This window comes from Anas platyrhynchos, chromosome 3 (genome assembly GCF_047663525.1).
Source record: "Anas platyrhynchos isolate ZD024472 breed Pekin duck chromosome 3, IASCAAS_PekinDuck_T2T, whole genome shotgun sequence".
Classification (NCBI taxonomy): domain Eukaryota; kingdom Metazoa; phylum Chordata; class Aves; order Anseriformes; family Anatidae; genus Anas; species Anas platyrhynchos.
In genome coordinates, this window is record NC_092589.1 from 100,878,260 (window position 1) to 100,898,614 (window position 20,355).

General features: G+C 38.9%; 1 protein-coding gene across 7 annotated transcripts in view; it reads left to right on the plus strand.

Annotated features, from left to right (window-relative positions):
• The first annotated feature begins 12,522 nt into the window (after positions 1-12,522).
• Positions 12,523-20,355, plus strand: part of SNTG2 (syntrophin gamma 2) — a 292,459-nt gene continuing 284,626 nt past the window's right edge. Inside the window, exon 1 of one of the 7 annotated variants that reach the window (XM_072036394.1) lies at positions 12,523-13,663. In XM_072036394.1, coding sequence (XP_071892495.1) covers positions 13,592-13,663 — 72 coding nt within the window. In that variant the 5' untranslated portion in view covers positions 12,523-13,591. The remainder of the gene's footprint in view (positions 13,664-20,355) is intronic. The other 6 variants (XM_072036393.1, XM_072036392.1, XM_072036391.1 and 3 more) reach the window with 6 other exon arrangements.

Genomic DNA, 20,355 nt, shown 5'->3' on the forward strand with positions numbered 1-20,355 from the left:
GAGTTTGAATAATTCAGTGAAATGGTTTAATATTACTTGTTTCTAATATTGAAGGAAAATATCTGATTCCCCTGAACATTTTAAAGTAATGAGAGCATCATCTGATCGTTGTCCTTGAATTTTATTTTTTTACTTCTTACTGATCTCAGTGAGGCACAAGTTGGGTCCTTTGACAAATGGGAACAGTTTCAAATACAAAGAAGAGGGTTATGGAAACAAAACATTTTTGTTTTGAAGCTCTTCAATTTACATGACACCGGAAAACAAGTGGGGCAAAACCTCATAAACCAGTTTACCAAACTTTATGTGTGGGGTTGACCTGTTATGATAAGATACAATGGAGAAGTTAACTTAATAATGCTATTTGCTTATATAGTAAAGTGTTGTAATTTTTGTTTGTTTGTTTTAAACACAATCACTTGACCTCTGTGGAAGAGGAACGTCTTGATGTTGCGTCTTAAACTTCTTATAAGGATGCAGAGTCCCATTGTTATGCTATAAAGAACAAACTTCAGATCAAAGATGTACAAAGTATTTTGTAGTTCTCCTTATTTTAAAATGAAACAAATGCTTTTTCAGCATATCAAATCATTTGGCATAGGTGACATCGACTCTTTTGGATAAAATATTTACCTAATAGATTAATTATGAAACCACTAATTATTCCTCATTTCTGTAAGGCAAACTGTTCCTTTCTGCAAAGGCTGCAAAATTCTGACCTAGTGAGGCATTTCTGTCAGGCACTAAAAATTAACATACGAATTTACTGAAACACTAGCAAACTTTGATGTTTTAATTCTTTCTGCTATGAAATGGGATGATCTTTTATTTCAGGAGTAATCTTTGATGTTGGCAGTTACACAAATATATTAGGAAAATCCCACTGACAGGAAAAAGTGTTGATGAATTACTGCATTGCATGAATAAATTCTTTAAAGTGCAGATGACTGACTCACTGCAAATAAACATGTGGTTCATGTAAATTCCAGCTAAATCAAACTGGACAGATATGTTGCTTAATCAGTACCCTATGCCAACTGCATAGATACACGGAGAAGAGATTATATAGACATAGTTCTTTATGAGGTGGCTTATCACTTGTCCGGAGTGATAATGTATACTTCATTTGGTGTGATATCATATTTTTAAACCTGTATATAATGAAACACATTACACATACAGGTTAGAGAACAGAGTGGCAAGATTATTCAAGACAATTTTTCAAGACCTTTTTCTATTAGGTGGTTAAAAGTCATAGCCCAAACAAATTGACCTGGCCTCTCAAGCATTTCCATCAAATTGCCAAATGTTCATAACCTTTGGGTAGCACAATCAGTCCATCTCACTCTTTCTATGAAAGTCACTGCAAGACTATGGCCTGTGGTCAAAAATCACGTTAAGTGGACAGATGGCAGCCCCTCCACCTTTGAATTCTCTTCCTACTCAAGAGCAGAGCAGAAACTTGGTTTTCAGGTCATAATTCATATTCAGACATGCCTTGAGTTTTACTAATGTATTCTATATTTATCAAAGGTCTTTGCATTGAGGTTATACTGAGCATGAACTGTTGTCACTGGTATGCTGTTCATCACCCTGATTTGTTCTTGTGGATCTTCCTTCCAACCTTAAAGGAAAGCTCTAAGCAAACTATGCAATCTTTTGATAATTTCTCAGGAGAGAGTTGGAAGTGAAAAAAAGAAAAAAAGAAAAAAAGAAGAAAAGAGAAAAAGAAAAAAAGAAAAAAAAAAGAGTTTTAGTTTGGATTCACTTTTAAAGTAAATCTTCTGATTTACCATCCTTGGGTCTGCACTGAAGAGTGCTTGAACTACTTTGTGTATTCATCCAAGATGATGATGTGTTGGCTGGAACTAAATCGAAAGGTACTCTTGAGTGCACCTGAACTGCTGGAGTGTTCAGTTTAGGAGACCAGACAAGAATTACTCTCCTTGAAACATGCATTATGCAGGCATAAGGTCTTCACACCTGTTCTCTACTTCTGCACCGTATTTTTGGACCACAGTAATTACATTACTGATTGTTTATTCATAGCTGTTAAATTCAAGGAGTGACAGAGTATTAGGAGATGTTTGTTTGTTTGTTTACAACACTTAAATCTTCTGTTCCTGAGACATGCTCAAATAATCTGTCTGAAGTTTCAATTTATGAGGATTTTACTACCAATACTAAGTCTGGAGAGTATCTACTCTATCTGCCCCCCTTTTAATAGGTGCTTTTTACAGAGATACAAACAAAATTTCTTTGGCACAAGCCAATGGGTTGCACGCACAGGATGGATGTGGAAGTTTCTCAGTCAAGTGCTATCACCAGATTACGCTCATTGTAGAACTCTGGACTCATATAATGACTATTAAAACGGAAAGGTGTTTCTCACCTTTCAAAACTTTTTTTTTTCTTCCCCAAATCAGGTACATATACATGATATGTGCCCAAAGTAAATAGATGGATCCTTTGCTTCTGGGTGATGGGTGATTTACTCAGTATTTCATCATATTTAGCAGTTTGTTTTTTTCTCCATATTTTTATACAGACTATGCTAATGTCTTTTCTCTTTACATAACCTATTATTTTTCCTATTCTACTACAAATGTAAAATGGCAAGCACTATCTGCCTCAGAACGAATTAATTTTTGTACTAATTAATATAACAAATGTCTTGACCTAATTCTGTTAGCTATGTCCTGATGCTAGTTTTATTCCTGAGAATTCCTAGCTTATTTATCACACTAATACTCCTCTAGTGAAACAAAAAAACAAACAAACAAACAAACAAAAAGCCCCACATCTATTCTCATTGTATAGATGAAAAATAGGGAAATAGAGGAAAATGAGTGTTTCTCCCAATAGCACCTTAGAGTCAATGACACTTTCCTAAGTGAAAAAATTTCTTCATTACTCTTCTTTAGTTCTCTATATTGCAACATTTTCTCCTCAATACAGCTTTGTAATTTTAGAATCACATTTAAATACGTCATCATAGATTTAATCAGAAACTTTTTTGTGACTGCAGGTGTCCTATAAAATAATTAGAAAAAGCATTTATTTTTTCTTTTTTTCCCTAAAAAATCAAAAGGAAAAAAAAATATTTCTATTCCTTACCACCTATCGAGTTTTCTATTTTTCTGTAGGGGAATTCTGCTGTAAATGATTGCTGTCCATGAATGACAAATGACAGACACTGAAGTCTCATACCTGACAGACAAAAAATTTCAGTTCCAAATGAAATTTGATTACTCTTTTATAACTACGTATTACTACCTGAACTGGAGCCTCTTTGTTGTTATTCTTTGTGAAGGCACAGAACTGAACTTCACTGTGGCACTCTGAAAAAAGTCCAAACTATGTACAGTGTGAGTCTCTGTGTAGATCTTCTTGAACTACTTAGTATCCCAGACTGTTTCCAGACATCTATAGTTCTTTAAAAAAAATAATACTGACAGTTCATTTTTAATTCAGATTCGTCTTTCTTGATACTGCTTTTCTGTGGGCACAATCAACAGTAATATAATTGAGGCCAAGAACACACCCAAGCTTTTGAAAAAATGCTTTCTGTTTCCATCACAATGTTAATGCAAGTAAACATAACACTTCATTCCTTACTTTTTTTATACTTTGAAATAGAAGACTAAAGCAGTTCCTTAATTTATAGAACCAAAAATAAAATAATTGGCTTTCATAGCAGAAGAAAAAAATAAATAGAACGAAGACTGATAAGAGCACATAAACAAAAGAAAAATAAAAGTGCTGTCAACTTTTCTACAGCAGTTTGTTTACTATACAAATGGTAAACCATATGATCCCCTTTCACTCTTCAGTAAATAAATTCTAAGTAAAAATGAACCTTATTTATATTAATTTCCTCTTGCCCAAATGATCCTCTTACATGAAACATTCACAATGGCTTTTGTGTTATATCCTTGGTGAGCAGAGAATTCTTCAGCTCTCTAGTTTTCTGTTTATTGCATATTGCTTATCCATATATATCAAATTGGATTGAATTTCAGATCTGCCTATTCTACAAATTCCAATTGGTTTGAAAAATAAGAGACCACAAAAGTGGACGATAATTGCAAAAAGAATCAGAAGAACTTATTGTCCTGAATGATCAATTCAAATGTATATAAAACATCAGATTATAATTATATGCAGGTTATTTTATTTTACCTAAATAATTGTCTCTTACTTAATAAAAATTACAACTGAGTCTATGAAAAAGAGACCACTGGCTTGATCAGAATAATAACACTTTTACACAAAATATGACAATTACATCTGGATCTTCGTCTCACTGAAGCTCACTGCACGCTGCCTTGAACATAAATGTTAATAAGAATTCAGAGTAAACAGCTCACCTCTGACAGAAGAGTAGAAATTGAATCAGTTGCAAGTTTTATCTGTTGTCTCTCAGTACATTAAAAAATTGCTAAGAAAAGATGAAGGAACTGAATGGAACAAATCTTTTATTGAATATGCCAGTTTTGTAAAGGAAACCATGGAAAGGTGGTGGTGGGGAAACAAGTAACAGGATTATAGACGTGGTTCTTTACACTGATTGAATTTAAACTTCTGCTGTGATACCAGATGCACTCAAAATTGTATCTAAGCCCTACATCTACTATTTAGATCCCAACTGGGATCTACAAAACCCACATGGTTTTACACTCATTATACAGGATAACTGCGTAGTTGCAGCATACTGGATACAGGTCTTGTACCTGAAATGGTCAGTCTGAGAACAACATCTTATACAAAGTACTGTGAATTTGAGAAGGCTCTCTCTTCCTGGTATTTTATAAAAGTTGCATGCAAAATTATTCTGGTAGCTCCACACGTTACTATTAATACAAGACATTTTAGTGTCTTCAGTGGGAGACCAGTGGGTTTATTAGAGTAGATTAAAAGGATAGCTGTTAAACTCATGGAATATATATTTGGACAAAATGAAGAGATCACATTTAGACTAGAGGCTAGAGAGAAGTGGGGATCAATCTCTTCTCCTAAGCACCAAGTGGTAAGTCAAGAGGAAATGGCCTTAAGTAGCATCAGGGGTGGTTCAGGTTGGATATCAAGAACAATTTCTTCACTGAAAGGGTTGTGAAGCATTGGAACAAGCTGCCCAGGGCAGTAGTTGAGTCACCATCTCTGGAGGTCTTCAAAAAGTGTAGTTGTGACATGGTTTAATGGTGGACTTGGCAGTGTTATGTCAAAGGTTGGACTAGATGATCTTAGATGTCTTTTCCAACCTAAATGATTCTATGATTCTATGACTACCACTACTTGCATTTTGCAAGAAGCACTTGATGGAGAACTAGGTGTTGTGGGTCTTTCAACTGTCTACCAATAACAGAAGTATTATTCTGAAACAAAAAGCAAACCCACACACAAACAAAAAAACTGCAGGGTTTTAGTCCCTCTTCTGTAAAGTGGTAAGGCTGGTTACCCTTTGAGCTTTATTCACCCTTTTGTACATCTTATTCCCTCAAGAGAGCCATAGGGTTTTGCTTAGCCCTTTGCTCTTTGCTGGCTTCTCTATAAATTCAAAGCTTGTCTCCTCTAATGAGGAGGCAGAGGACTCTGCTCCTTGGCCAATGGATACTTCAAAGAGGTTCTTCTGATTATTTCTCCTAATCAGTGAAACAGAGACTTCCCAAAGTTCTCTTTCAGCAATCGGTCTCTCAGATATTCAGCAAATCCTTTAAGGTTTGCCTACATTGCCGTCATATTCCACCACTTTGTTGCAATAAACCACATGCAATTAATTTTGGCTTAACAGAACACCCGTCATATGCAGAACCATGAATTTATTAGTAGTCTAATTAGTGTCTTCGCAGTCTAGTACAACAAAGACATATCATTAATCCAGTTACAATGATACTAACATGTGTATTCAAAATTATCCAATTACTGCTAATCCCCATTAATCTTATAATTTGAGTTGTTACATACTGACTTTCTGCAACCTTACGTTACCTCAGTGTTAAGCTTAACCACCCATGACCTCCTGCATCCTAAAATTGATCCTGAGAGCCTCACTTTGTAAGGGGAAATGTTTGGACCAAGTCACCCATGACCTGAGTTTTCTGCTGGGAGTCTTATCTTGCCTTTTTTTTCCCCTGATCTTAGGGCTCTACTTAGGGTTCTTTTCATGCATTTTTGTACAGTATTTTTGACCACCCTGCCTATTCTCATTGTTCCTTAGGTTAGTTACACCATAGTCACTTTTTTTTTTTTTTTAAATCATTATTTAGACCATACAGTTGCAGAGTCAGTGTTAAACTAAAGCAAAAGCAAGATGAGCAATACCTTCCTAACTCTTAGGCAACTTTGCCGGTGCAGTTAAACAGAACACATGATCCCCCAAGGCAATTCCTGAAAAGTCCTTGTTATTTGTTAAGTTTATTTGAAAGCCTGTGATCAGCTGCTCACAGAGTGTATAAAAATCCTGGTTGCCTTTGTTTACATTCACTTAATCTTTGTGTTTAATTACTGTGCAATCACAGGAAATAGGCTTATTTGTCCATTCGATGAGTATAATTGAACAATGTAATAATAAAAAAAAAAAATACGATGTATTTGATAAAGGTAGCTAAATGTCTTTGGAAACATTTATTTGGTATGAATGTTTGACATTTTTCCCCAATATCTTAAATACAAATATGACTGCAAACCTTAGAGAAAAATTGGATTAGGAAAAAAAAAAAAAAAGAGTATTTTGTGGTGCCAGAACGCATGTAGCAAATTTTTGTTGTAGAAAGGTGAGCAGAAAAGGGAAATTATCACTGCAATGAATGTTTTCTTTCATTTCCTACTCCATTTTGCATGGGAACTATTAAATACAGACTCTTCTGGTATTTTTCAGGCAATAAAACCAGCACTAAAATTCTTACTTTCTTCTAATTGTCCACTTCCACCATTTTATTTATTTATTTTTTAACAAAGCACATCTGTCTCAAAAGAAGCTGCATCTGTGTCTCTGAAAATGAGCTGAAAATTGATTCACAAAGGTATAGTGTAGTCATGCAGCTACATGAACAATTCAAGAAATGTATTGCACTCTTAATTCTGTTTATGAATTGGCCACGAACAAATCAACAAATCCATAAAAATAATTTCCATCAGTACCAAAATTATCCAATGTACAACGCTATGGGATTTTTGGCAGAAGTAGCCCATGAATTATCTACTCAGAAGTTTCCATTTGGTTTATTTATTGGTCACCCAAACCACATAACATTGCATCTATTCATTGATTATAACTTACCTGTGCCTCTACCTACAATCAAATTTCTTTTCTTTGCAAAACACATTTTCTTTCTTAATTAAATGAGTCTCAGCTATTTGCATACACTCATGTGATTCATTGGTCAAATACTGTTGAAACATAAATAATGAAGATAAGCAAACAAGCTACATCAAATAGCTTGCAATTAGGGTTATACATTTGCTGCCAAATGTAATGAGCAGAAATCAGAACAAAAGGGAAAGCTGGAAGGAGCATCACATGCTATCCCAGTGATACAGACACTTTCCAAGAAGGAGGGATTTCTGTATCCTAGTGCCTTTTCTCAGAACCGTGCCAAGTAATCACTGGATAGGTTTCCAGAACTCAAGTCGTCGCCCTTTCACAAGCTTGTAAGCACAAACAAGTTTGTGCTTTCTTCGGCCACGATATTGTATTTCCTTTTTGCACATTGGCACAGTTTTAAAAGAACTTCTTGACATGTTGCTATCTGCAGAGAATGAGTACACATAAAATACTAGTTTGCAGAACATCAGCTCCTCCGTTTGGTAATATGAGGCAGATTTCAAGGACAGGCAAGTGAAAAGAAGTGCTTAAGAACAGATTCAAGAAATAGTACTGAAATCCCACTTGGTTCTGCAGCACCCAAAACATTTGACATTTGTCCACCTGCTTGCCACTTACTTCTTGCTGCTATTCCACTGCTGGCGATGAATGATAGAAGTATACACGAATGTTTTCAGAGGTATCAAAATTGTCTGATTCTGAAGTAAGAATACATACTGATCACTCCAATATCTCTCTATGAACACCTGCTGGGAATACATCTTTCAGATACCCAGTTGTTCAGATACCTATTTTTGATCATCATTTGTAACAACCTGCTCAGGGCAGCAATGATGAATTCCTCTCTCGAACAGCCTGAGATGCTGAACTCCTGATTGATGCAGTCAATATTCATCCCTTCATCAGGAACAGACACAATCGTACCAGTTTGCCTTAGCCAACCTTTGGCAGCAGGGTGCCCTGCTAAGGTCTACTGCCCCTGAACAACAGTCAGTCAGCAGCGGGGCAGGATGGTTTGGAAAATCTTCCTGCTGTCTCTCCCATCCATGGCTCAATCTAACTGCTGGAAAAATATGAGGTGTTTATTTCATCCACCTTTAATCAGTGAATGCTTGCTTGTTTAAGGGAAGTTTTTGTTTGCTTGTAGTACAGCAGCATCTTGCTTTCACAGGATGCTATGCTATTTTACTGCCTCTTTCCACTTTGCTGCTGTTGTATGTACAGTTACAGTTTCTTACCCCACTCAGCAAACTGAGGAAATTTCTGGGACAGCAAGTTACAGGGCATTTGGTGCACATTATAGATTTGAGAGAACAAGGAAGTGTTTGTCTTTTGAAGCAAAATAACATACCTGTGAAATTTTAGTGATTTATCATTGTATATTGTAAGTAGTATCTGGCATATTACTGTGTTCTGATGGGTTGCCAGGATATAATGCCCTGTAATTTGTCCTTTAAACAAGAGCTGAATACTTTAAAAAAAAAAAAATAGAAAAAAAAAAAAGCAAGTGGAGAGTACATCAAGATAGGGGTCTAATGCTGATTTTCAGTGTACTAGGGTCTTTCTTACTCCTTCTCCTAAGCTGGGGCATACTGGTGGCTAAATGGCAACTTCTCCATCGAAAGCTGTAGTTTCCTTGAGACATGTGGCATTTTTACCTTGCTTTACATGTGATTTTTAAGTGAGAAACTTCTAACTGGCATTCCTTAGAAAAGTGTGGTCTACTTCCTCATAGCTTTGATCTCTCTCCACAGAATTAAATGAATGAGCATTTATTTTGTTAGTACAATATTCAGTATAATGATGCTCAGAAAGCAATTAAGTTTTACAGAAAGGCCTTTTTTTTTTTTTCCTGAAGAACACAGCAAATATTAATGTCTAAAACTGGAACATCTGCAAGTTTTCATATTTATATTAAGACAACAACCTGACTTCTATAGCTGTGTGGATGTTTATGGTGTTTGTAATGTCTTTAAGACTTAGCAACGTTTCATGGAAAAATATAATTACAGTTTCATCCACTTTCCTTTAAAAAGCCTTTAACCTTGACATTTATTTGGCATAATAAAATAAATTATTAATTGTTTTAATGGAAATAGTCTTCATTTTTCATTCTGTAAGCCAAGAGTCTGTGTGCATGCACTTTTATGTATGAATGCAAGTATATGTATGAAAACAGAAGAAAATAAAGACAGATGTGTAACACGGTATTTTCTGAATTCACTGGTTTGCATCCGTTTTCATGAATTCTGAATTTATTCAAACTTCACATACAACTGGAAATCTTGCTATCAACCAGGTTAAATCTTAATGAAACTTTGACTTACACTCATGGTATTTTACTGAAATCATATTTTGCATTCTCTTGACTTACTCTCTCTTTTTGTAACATTACTTTATTACTATTTTTTAAAATAAAATCTCCATGACTAGAAATTTCTAAATATTTGCCCTATTCCAAATTATAGGATATATTCTAACGCAGGAAAAAAAAAAAGTTAAAACTGTCGTCACTGCAAAAGCTACCTGACAGTTAGCTTCCAGTACGTGTATTTCAGGAATGCCACAAGCAAGGATCAGGTATGCAGTGAAACTGAAAAGTTATGTACAGAGGAAAGAGAAAAACACATAAAAGCTTTTCACTAGTAACAAACTGAGCAATGCATGAACTCCTGAAAAGCTTATAGGTTTCATAAACTATTAAACCTTATTGTCCCTTGAAAATAAATTTATTATTTCAAATTAATTAGTTTTGCAGACTATCACAAATTGGCTTAGCTTACATAACATTAAAAACCACTTTTTTTTTTCCTTAGTTGTCAATCAAATCATGTATTCCCACTTGCTTTCAGTACAGCAATACTACAGGAGAATATAATTTTGTGAAATGCATTCATTAAATAAATAAATAAATAATGGTATTAGTAGTTCCTTAGCTGCCTGATGTTATCCAATATTCAGTGCATTACACAAATAATTTATGCAATTGTCAGTTTTCAGATAAGCTTCTCAGGAAGTTCTATTTTGTGCAACGGTTATTATATCCAATTGACAAAGAGTTTAAAATTTAAAGAGTACAGTTTATAGATAAATAGAAACATTCTGAAAAGGACAGACTTATCTCTGTAAGTAATTTTCCATATTTTCCATATTTCCTGTACGCTACGATACTACTATGCCATGTACTTTGTATTTACCTGCATCTCAATTTTTTAAACCCCACTTATGCACCACATTTATGTAAGAACATAAATAACCATGAAAAATGTGGGCAGGATAACAAGGTTTCAACTAGAGCAAAACTAGTATCCATACTAGCAAATACCCACATCTCTTCACAGAAGCCAAACTTTAGTAATTCCCATCCTTCCTAAATGGTCTAAGCACATTTTCATTAATAACCAATACCCTACTTGCACATTATTAGAGGTGTGTACATGCCAACAAAACATGCTGGGTGCATGGGAATTGCCTGTGACTTCTGCAAAGCACAACCACAAAGGGGCTAGGTGTGATGTTTCTCAAGTTAATCAGGACAGCCACTGTTACTTGCTGCTTCCTCTCAATCCCCAGCCCTGGGAGCCTGGGGCAATCCATCTCCAAACAGGCTGCAGCTCTTCTGCGTGGCTGTTCTTTTTCCTTATTCTTTCACCATAAGCAGAAAGACCCGTACCTCTCAATGTCAGCACACTCTGCATGCACACAGGTTTATATGGTTGCGTTAGGTTCTGGCCTGGACTCCCTAATGTTTCACACTGCCAGCTTGTTGTCACACATTTTTCTTCAGGCATGGAGTGCGATAAATGACTTTTTTTTTTTTTTTTTTTTTACCCACAGGGTAGATGGAACAGATTGGCTTGAGTATGAGCACTACCTGTTTAGGAGAATTACAGAAACTGCTTGCTGCATGGCAAACTCCAAGGCTCTGGGCATGGCAAAGAAGACCACTCAGGCACAGCCAGAGAGCCCTGAGCACATCTGGAGAACACCCAAAACACCATAACCTCTCAGAGCAAACTGCCCTCTTGTCCATTTCTCCACATCTTCTGTGGGGCTCTGGTATGTGCAAAGGTGAATCAGTAAACAGAAATGGCATGCAGCACAGCATGCAGTACTTGTTTGGGATAGTATGTGGTTCCAAGAAGTTTGGGATTTGGGAAGAGAATTTTCTCGACAGAGTAAAGCACAGCAGTGTTTTGTACAGTTACTTCTGAGGTGCACTTTTCCTTCCTGCTCTAACTACTGTGCTGCTTTTACAAAAACAAGCAAAAAAAAAAAAAAAAAAAAAACAACACTATTTTTGCAAAGAATATAGAGAACATCCTTAAAATTAACTTCAGAAAAAACATGGCTTGCTCCACTCATCCCTTTTTTTTTTTTTTTTTAAATGTTATTTGTGCATGATCACAAGACAGCAACTTCAGAATGGAAGAGGAGTGTCTTTTCAAACTTTTGTCAGGTAAGAGAGCAAAAAGTTGCATGTGTGAAACTGCAACCTTGTTAAATAAACCAAGGGAAAAAATTAAGAGCAAAGCTTTTCCCTGTGTCCCTTCAGAGACCCTACTAACAGTTACTGCATCAGGGATCACACTGCACCTTTTCTCCTTAATTCCAGTTCCAGTGTTGCAACACAAGCCTACAAAATTTTCCCAAAACTGATGGCCCAGGCTACCCAGGTTAGGAACTTAGGTGCTGGTAATACTGGAGTTAAGGCTGAAGATCAACAGAAGAACAAAACCCTACAGTAATGTTTGGAGGTGCAAATGTTCCTCTCTTGGGTCACACCATGATTAGCAGAGGGATGTCAAACCCCTCCTGATATTGATTTGGAGATGACTTCAGCAGGGTGTGCACCTTGTGGGATGGCCTTGTGTCACTGGGTCCTGCACACTGACACCAGCATGGCAACACCCCCTAACCCTGGCTCCTGCAGCCACCCAGTGTCCCCCTTAGAATCACAAAATCATTAAGGTTTGAAAAGACCTCCAAGATCATCTGGTCTGACTATCACCCTACTGTCAACATCACCCCCTAAACCATGTCCCTAAGCACCATGTCCAACCTTTCCTTAAACACCCACAGGGATGGTGACTCCACCACCTCCCTGGGCAACCTGCTCCAATGCCTGACTTCTCTTTCTGAGAAGAAACATCTCCTAATTTCTAACCTAAATCTCCCCTAGCACAAGTTGAGGCCATTCCCTCTAGTCCTATCACTAGTTATTTGGGAGAAGAGGCTGACCTACAGCTCCTCACAACTCCCTTTCAGCTAGCTGTAGAGAGCAATAAGGTCTCCCCTGAGCCTCCTCTTCCCCAGACTAAACAACCCCAGTGCCCTCAGCCACTCCTCACAGGACTTGTCTTCCAGGCCCTTCACCAGCTTTGTAGCCTTTCTCTGGACACGCTCCAGAGCCTCAATGTCCTCCTAGTAGCGAGAGGCCCAAAGCTGAACACAGTACTCAAGGTGTGGCCTCACCAGAGCTGAGTACAGGGAGATGAACACCTCCCTGGTCCTGCTGGCTACACTATTCCAGCATGCCGTTGGCCTTCTTGGCCACCTGGGCACACTGCTGGCTCATGTTCAGGCGAGCATCAACCAGCACCCCCAAATCCTTTTCCTCTGCACAGCTTTCCAGCCACTCTGCCCCAAGCCTGTAGCGCTGCATGGGGTTATTGTGACCAAAGCACAGGACCCAGCACTTAGCCACGCTGAACCTCATCCCATTGCCCTCTGCCCATTGACCCAACCTGTCCAGGTCCCTCTGCAGGACCTTCCTACCCTCGGGCAGATCATCACTTCCCCCCAACTTGGTGTCGTCTGCAAACTTTCTGAGGGTGCCCTCAATTCCCTCATCCAAGTCATCAATAAAGATATTAAGGAGGTTAAGCCCTTCCCCGGACACAAGCTCCCCGGGCAGGAGCTGCCCATCCCGCCGGTGCCGTGCCGGGGAGGAGCACAGCCGCCCTCCCGGCTGCACCCAGAGCCCCGTCTGTCGGGATGCGGCCGCAGAGGGGAGGGGAGCCCGAGCGGCGGCGCCTTCCCCCCGGAGAAGAGCGAAGTTAAATAGGCAGCGCTCCTCCGCCGCCTTCCTCTCTCCCCTCCCGGCTCGCAGCCTCCGGCGAGACCCCGCTCCCCGCCCACCGTGCCGGGGCCGCGGTGCGGAGCGGTGCGGAGCCGGGACACGCCGCTCGCCTGTCGGTGCCTGCAGGCGCCGCGTCCCGCCGAGCCGCCCGCCTGAGAGGAGCCAAGCCAGCTGCATGGGAGGAGATGAGCGTGGCGGGGAAGCAGCCGCCTCCAGCACCGCTTGAGCGCCCCGGCAGCCTCCTCGTCCCCACCTGGGCAAGTAGCCGAGCTCCCCGCCGCCTCGTCCCGGCACCAACTCCCGCCGCGCTGCCCGGAGGGAGGCGCCTGCCTGCGGGGACAGCGGGGGGCAGCGGGGTGGGGAGCGGGGCGAGAAGGCAGCCCGGCCGCTGCAAGGCTGCCCCCTCTCACGGGGGGCTGCGGGCAGCCCCCTCCTGCAGCCCCCCGGGAAGTTTTGGGGGCCCCGAGGGGAGGGAGGTGGCGGTGGGGGAGCTGCCTCAGGCCGGGGGGCTCGGTGCGGTTGGGGGGGGGGGGGGACAGGGAGTTGGGAAATACTCGCGACTTTGGTGGCAGCGCCTTTGAGAAATCATTTATAAACGATGCCCTCTGATGGTGGTTCTCAGCTGTCCTTGATTTATTAAATTAACGTCATCTAGTGTGCCCTCCGTGCCTTTTAAAATAATGACGGGCTTCGTGGTTTAGTACGGCGTTGGCATTGCGGGGTTGTTTTGTGGGAGTGTAATTGCGGTGTTTTTCAGCCTCTGTCTAAAAAGTTGCATCCGTTATAAAATAGTTTACCGGTGCTAAAATAAACAGCTGATTCATTTTTTTGCCCTGTCCTTCAAGCTATTTCGGTGACCACAGGCTTGTGATTTATGAAGGAAAACTGTTATCTTCCTAATGTTTTACCTACCGCATTATTTAGGAGTCACCTGCTTTCAGACGTGTTCTCCTTCGCAGTAATTTCATAACTTCTTTGAGTCTCTGTAAGCTTAGGACAGAGGGTAGGTATTTGGAAGACACAGGTGGAGAAGCAAAGATACAGGTTTTGTAGATACCTGGAATCACAAGCAAGTACAACTGTCTGCAGATCTGTGGAAATAAATTTCATCTTGTCCTAGCTCACTTTTGCACTGTATACGTTGACATCCCTCTTTTGGCAGTGTAGGAAGAGATGCAAGCATTTCTTTTTGGGGTTCTAGAATTTCTTTAATTAAAAAGAAAATAATCAAATTATTATGCTGTAGGATCCTCTGTGTTGCAAAGCTGTTGCACAGCTCTTGATCTGCAAGACCTGTTCCTGAACTGTAAAAATAATTTGTGCAGCAATTACCTAAAATGTTAACAGCTGAGTAGGTTGTATGGCAGTTCAGAATATTTCAGCGTTAAAGGTGAGGAATAATCACTATCATTAGGTGAAATTTATGACTGGTATTCTTGTAGTGGTGTTAAATGCATACATCTAAGGCCAATAGGACATGCTGTTCCTTCTGATACTTGTGGGACTTCTGCCTGTGATGCTGCTGGAGCAAAGCTAGCTCCCAAATGAAGGTGAGCTGGCCCCTTGGGCAAGTGTGGTAGGAACTAAAGGCTCGTGGGCATATAGTTTACCTGGACCCTCAATGAGAAATAGGAACATGAATCAAAATCTTTGGCAAGCTGTTTCAAATAAATGCAGAACAACTTTGCCTCACTTTCCGGAGTATTTAAAATATGATTGAAAGAATGCCTATATACATAGTCTTTTTAAAAAAAAAAAAAAAAAAAGTCTCATAGACCTTAAGTTCAACAGGGACATCTTATGGCAGATATTCAGATACTTATTTATATGAGTTCATAACTGCATAGCTTCCCAGAGATGTCACGTACTTGTGCAGAGAAGTATACTCTTAACATCTTAAAAAATAAGGCCTTCTTTTATGATTAATAGTGTGATAGGTGCTTGATTAATTGAGTGGCTTTAACACTACTGGAATCTGAGTCTGTTTACCTTGCTAAAATGAAAATCTCACACATATTAGTATCAGTGAATGGATTGTGTTTGTGCAAGTTTCCTCAGAAATAAGATATGACAACACCAGTTACCATTTAACTATTAAATATTGCATGCTGAGTCCAATTCATTGGGATTGTAGTAGCTAGGCAGTCTTAATTTTTAAGGGTACCCTTATTTTATTTTTTTTTTCCTCTTGGAAAGGATGACAATTAACACTAGTCCTTGGAAAGTAGCTCAGCTTACTTCTAAATTGAAGATAGCATTATTTGAAACATAATCCCCATTTATTTTATGTGTTTTATGTGAGCCTTTTAATGCTAAGGGCTCTGTTAAGGCATTTATTTTTGCTATGGGTCTATTAACTTCTTAAAGTTTAATTGCTGATCTTTTGTTCTGTAGAACTGAAGTTTCAGTCAGACTTTGTCTCTAACATTTCGATACTCATCTCATTCTGGATCAGACACATGCTTGTATTGAGCCGATTTCAGAAAGCTGTGTGTTTCCTTCATCTATAGTGAGCTTTTTGTTTGGATTTCTAGTATAATTCTTCCCCTCTTTACCCCTCAGAAAATACCAAGAGGTCAAATCCTTTAGGGATTGTTACCCACTATGTCAGCATGTATCTGCCACAGTTTTATGTGATTTTTTTCAGTCTCATTGTTCTTAATGCATTAAATATTGTGGCTTTCATTGTATTACTAGAAGCATGAAAGAGAAAGATAGCCTTACAGTCATTCATACTACTGATATGCTAGTTTTTTAGAATGAAGAAATAAAAGTATATAGCTCATTGTTATGTATGAATATCTTGACAGTAGTTTTTTTGGAATAGGGAATATTCTCTTAAAATTCTATTGTTTAAATCACATCTCATCAACTAGCAGACTGTTTTCTAATAGCTTTTCTTGTGACTCTGTATGGAAGTTATAAGCAGACTTTTTTTTTTTTTTTTTTTTTTTTTTTTTAATTTAGCAGAAACCCAAAGGAAAAAAGGGATTGGGAACTTTTTGGGATGGTGCTCTTATGGGGAGTTACCCAAATTGGGATCTTGATAAGAGGACAAAGTGCAACACATGTAGATTTTCTGTTTCTTTTCCCCTCTTTTTTTTTCACTATGTCTGTGTAATTCAGATACTTGGATAGAGGCACAAATACAAATATTTATTTACTTTTGTGTGTGTATGTTTGTTTTTGTTTGGCACCCACCAACACAGAAACTTCCCGAAGGTGAACACTAGGTGTCATGTTACCACAAACATCGCTGCAGCTTGCCTTTTCCCTAGTCACCTTTTCAGGATCATCAACATTCAAGCTTGCCATTTTCCGAAAATAGATGGCCACCACTGATGTTCCACACCAGTATTTTGGTAGGCTTGGACCACATTCAGCCATACTATATGTGACCGTAAGAAACACTGCTTGCTTCAACTTTCTTTTGTTTTATTATTAGAAGTTACACCAGCACTTAGCATGGATTTCAAGTTTATTTCCAAGGTCTGTCTACACCACAAAATGAATCGATAGGATATACTTACTAATTGAAGTTTTTGCTACCGCACAGTCATTTTTGGTTATAATTTATTGCTGAGCAAAGGCTGATCTCAGATTTTTCTGTTAGCAATTGAGCTAATTTGACTTCTAATATGGGGATGGAAAGAGCAAGAAGACAGATAGTAGAGCTTCATGATAGGGAGGGGGTATCCTGGTGTTCCATCGTATGAATCCAAATGATTACTTACCAGTGCAACTTTTGTTGATTTCACACCAATTTGGGAAGAATGTTTTTTTATTATTTTTTTTCATTTTTTTCCCCACTAAAAATCTGGAAAATAATAGTTTCAAGATCCTATTAAAAATTTACCAAGCTGATGTTTACTAAACATAAGACAGTGCAAGTTTTTCATGTTTCTTTACTCTTCAACCCTCCTCTCAAAAACAAAATCTGACTCCTGCTTCTATCTGTATGTATCTCCATGAAAACAGTTATCAAACCTATAAAAATAAGATTCGAGCTTCTGGTTTTAACAACTTAATGGAAATAAGCCTTGCGCCCACCTGCTGCTCTGAAAAACAATGTCTGATCTCAGAAAAAGAACAGCGTTGGTATTCTCTTTACACCTCAGATCTGTGTTTCATATTGTAAGCATTTTTTTTCCTGATGTTTTAAACATTTTATGAGATGAATATAAATAGAATGACTTGCGCTTGGGCACGCAAAGACTGCTGAGAATAGAAGTGGTAGCAGAGCTCAGCAGAAGGAATAGTGCATGACCGTGTTCCTACAACGTGGACAGCTAATACTGCTTGTCCGTGACACTGTGGTAATAGAGAGAGCATGCAAAAATCAGACTGACTCGAGTTGGAAGGGACCTTGGGAGGTCAGTGAGTCTAACCTGTGGGAAGCAGCGACAGTGTTGAGCTTAGCTGCTCGAGGCTTTTCACATTGCATCTTGAAAATCTCCACGGATGGAGACTGTCAGACCTCCCTGGGCAACCTGCTCCACTGCTCAGCCATTCCCATGGTGAACTGGGGGGCTGCTGCTAGGACCCCTGAAACCATCTCTTCTCCAGGTTTGACAAGCCCAGCCTCTCACAGGGGAAGTGCTCTGGCTCCCTTGGTGGGCATCCATTGCCACTGGTCCAGTTTCTCAATATGTTTCTTGTCCTGGGGGGGAGAGAACTGGATGCAGTGTTCTGGAGGTGCTCTAATGAGCCTTAAGTAAAAGGAAGTGTTCAGGGTGATCTCGCCTCTGATGATGCTGGTGCTTCTAGCCTTTGTGGCTGCTTTTTTTTTTTCTTTTTTTTCTTTTTTTTATTTCCCAAAAGCAAGGAAATACTGATGTTGACTTTCATCTGAAGTTGATTCATTTGCTATAAAAAAACTTCCTGCATGTTAAAGTAAAATACTTGGAACGATTTGCTCATCCTTCATATTACCGACGAAGCTGACAGTTAAAGCCAACAGAGGCCCAAGATGGTGCTACATTCCAGACACCGTTTATCAGCTTCACTCATTTAATCCAGAGGTGATCTAAATTTTTTTTTTTTGGTCTGTTTTCTTTTAAAAAGGGCAGGCTGATTCTCATGTTTTGAACTCCTCTGTACCCGGCTGTCTGAACTTTCTGTCTGAAGAACAGAGTGACTCCAGTGAGATCTGTCATGCAGGAATCCTTCTGCCACTCCTTATTTATGTTTGTCAGCAGGCAGATTTCTGTAATGAGATTAACAAACTCTCTAAAGGATATAACCTTGAAAGCTGGAACCCTTTAGCACAGCCTAATCAATATTATCTCATTTATTATCTCCTTGTGAAGTTCAGATTGTAGTAGGCACAAAATACGTTTGTAGTATTCAGAGACGATCTGGGCAGGAAAATCAATGCAGAACCTCAGTTGTTCTGTATTGTGTTTGAAGAGGTGTGGTGCATGCTCGCACCACATATGCCACTTTAAAGCCATTAGCCTTACAATGCTTTCCCTTGCCATCCTGAACTTGCACAACTGTTTGTTGCTTTGGGATTTTTGTCTTAGCACAGTTTGTATAAGATGTCCAAGTCAACAGATGAATAAAATCTGAGGAGAAACTCATCCTGTGACTAGACACACTCTATGTAACACAATCTGCTGGGGAAAGTGAAGCCAGGATAGCTTTCTTCACAGGCAGTTGTTAGCCATGTTGTAGCTGCATTTCCCAGACTTTGAGTAGCCCAATTTCATAGCACCTCGAAGGTTTAAAGCAGTGCTGACTTCCCCATTTTTGTGATGGAGCTGTGTAGAGAGGGGTTAATAGACACAGTGAGGACCACAGAAGCAATCTTATCGAAAGAGGGATGAAACCAAAGCCTGTTAGTATCAAATCTTTATTGTCATTTCACAATCATTGCTCCCTGCAATAAAAGGGAATTCTAGTTGTTGCACCTTTTGATGGGGATTCCCTTTTCATGCCCAGTTTTGCTGGAGGACTAACAAGTGGACAAGGTTCAACTGGGGCTCGGAGAAGCTCATTCTCTGTGTTGTGATGAACTAGATGTAGAAGCCTGTAGAGAAATAGTTATGTAGGCTATACTGTGTGCTCTGGTGGACAAGAGCTTCCTCAGTGATAATTGTTCTGATTTGTACTATCAGTTACTAATATCTGCCTGTAAATTGGAAAAAATTAGAAACAGTAATACACCACTGAGAGTTGCCAATTACGCTGCCAAGGGGGTGGGCATTATTATTCCTACTTTACCAGTGAGAAGCTAAAGAAGTTATAGTTAAGGTGCTGGGTTAATTTGTTTGTTTGTATTAAAATTCTGACTGACTAATTTGTTTTTGAGTAATTTATATGTCTTGAATACATGCAGAAACTTTTCTGAAGATTATATGGAGAATGTTTTTCAGCTTTAATGGTTTCTTCCACATCTCAATTAGATACGTTTTTGGGGGGCTTGAATAAGTCATGCATTATCCTGTCCCATCCAGTAATGGACATGGACCTCTGTGGAGAATACTAATTCATCAAACTGAAGTGCATAAACATACTTGCTTCTGCTGCTCATGTAAATCAGGAGTCATATTTTTGTCCTCACTGAAAATGCCAATTTGTAATATAATTCATATAATAGTTAATATGTAACATGAATATGTTAAACAGAAGAACAAACACGCACATTAAGAGCTGTCTTAAATAACATGGGAGACAGTGATTAGTATTTATTTTATTTCCTCTATGGAAACTGTCTTTAGCTTCTAAATGTATGTAAGACTATTCAGTTTATTGGAGGAAAGCATCTAAATTGTTCTCATATTGAATATAAGGAGGATGCATTCATATTTGAAAACTTTTCATTGCAAGCATGTATTGCCATCTTCCTCTCCAGCAAAAGCTGTTAATTCAACAGGCAAAGAAAGAGATTATTTATTTATTTGTTTGTTTGTTTTCCACTGGCTGCAGCTAAGAGCTAGATACTGCA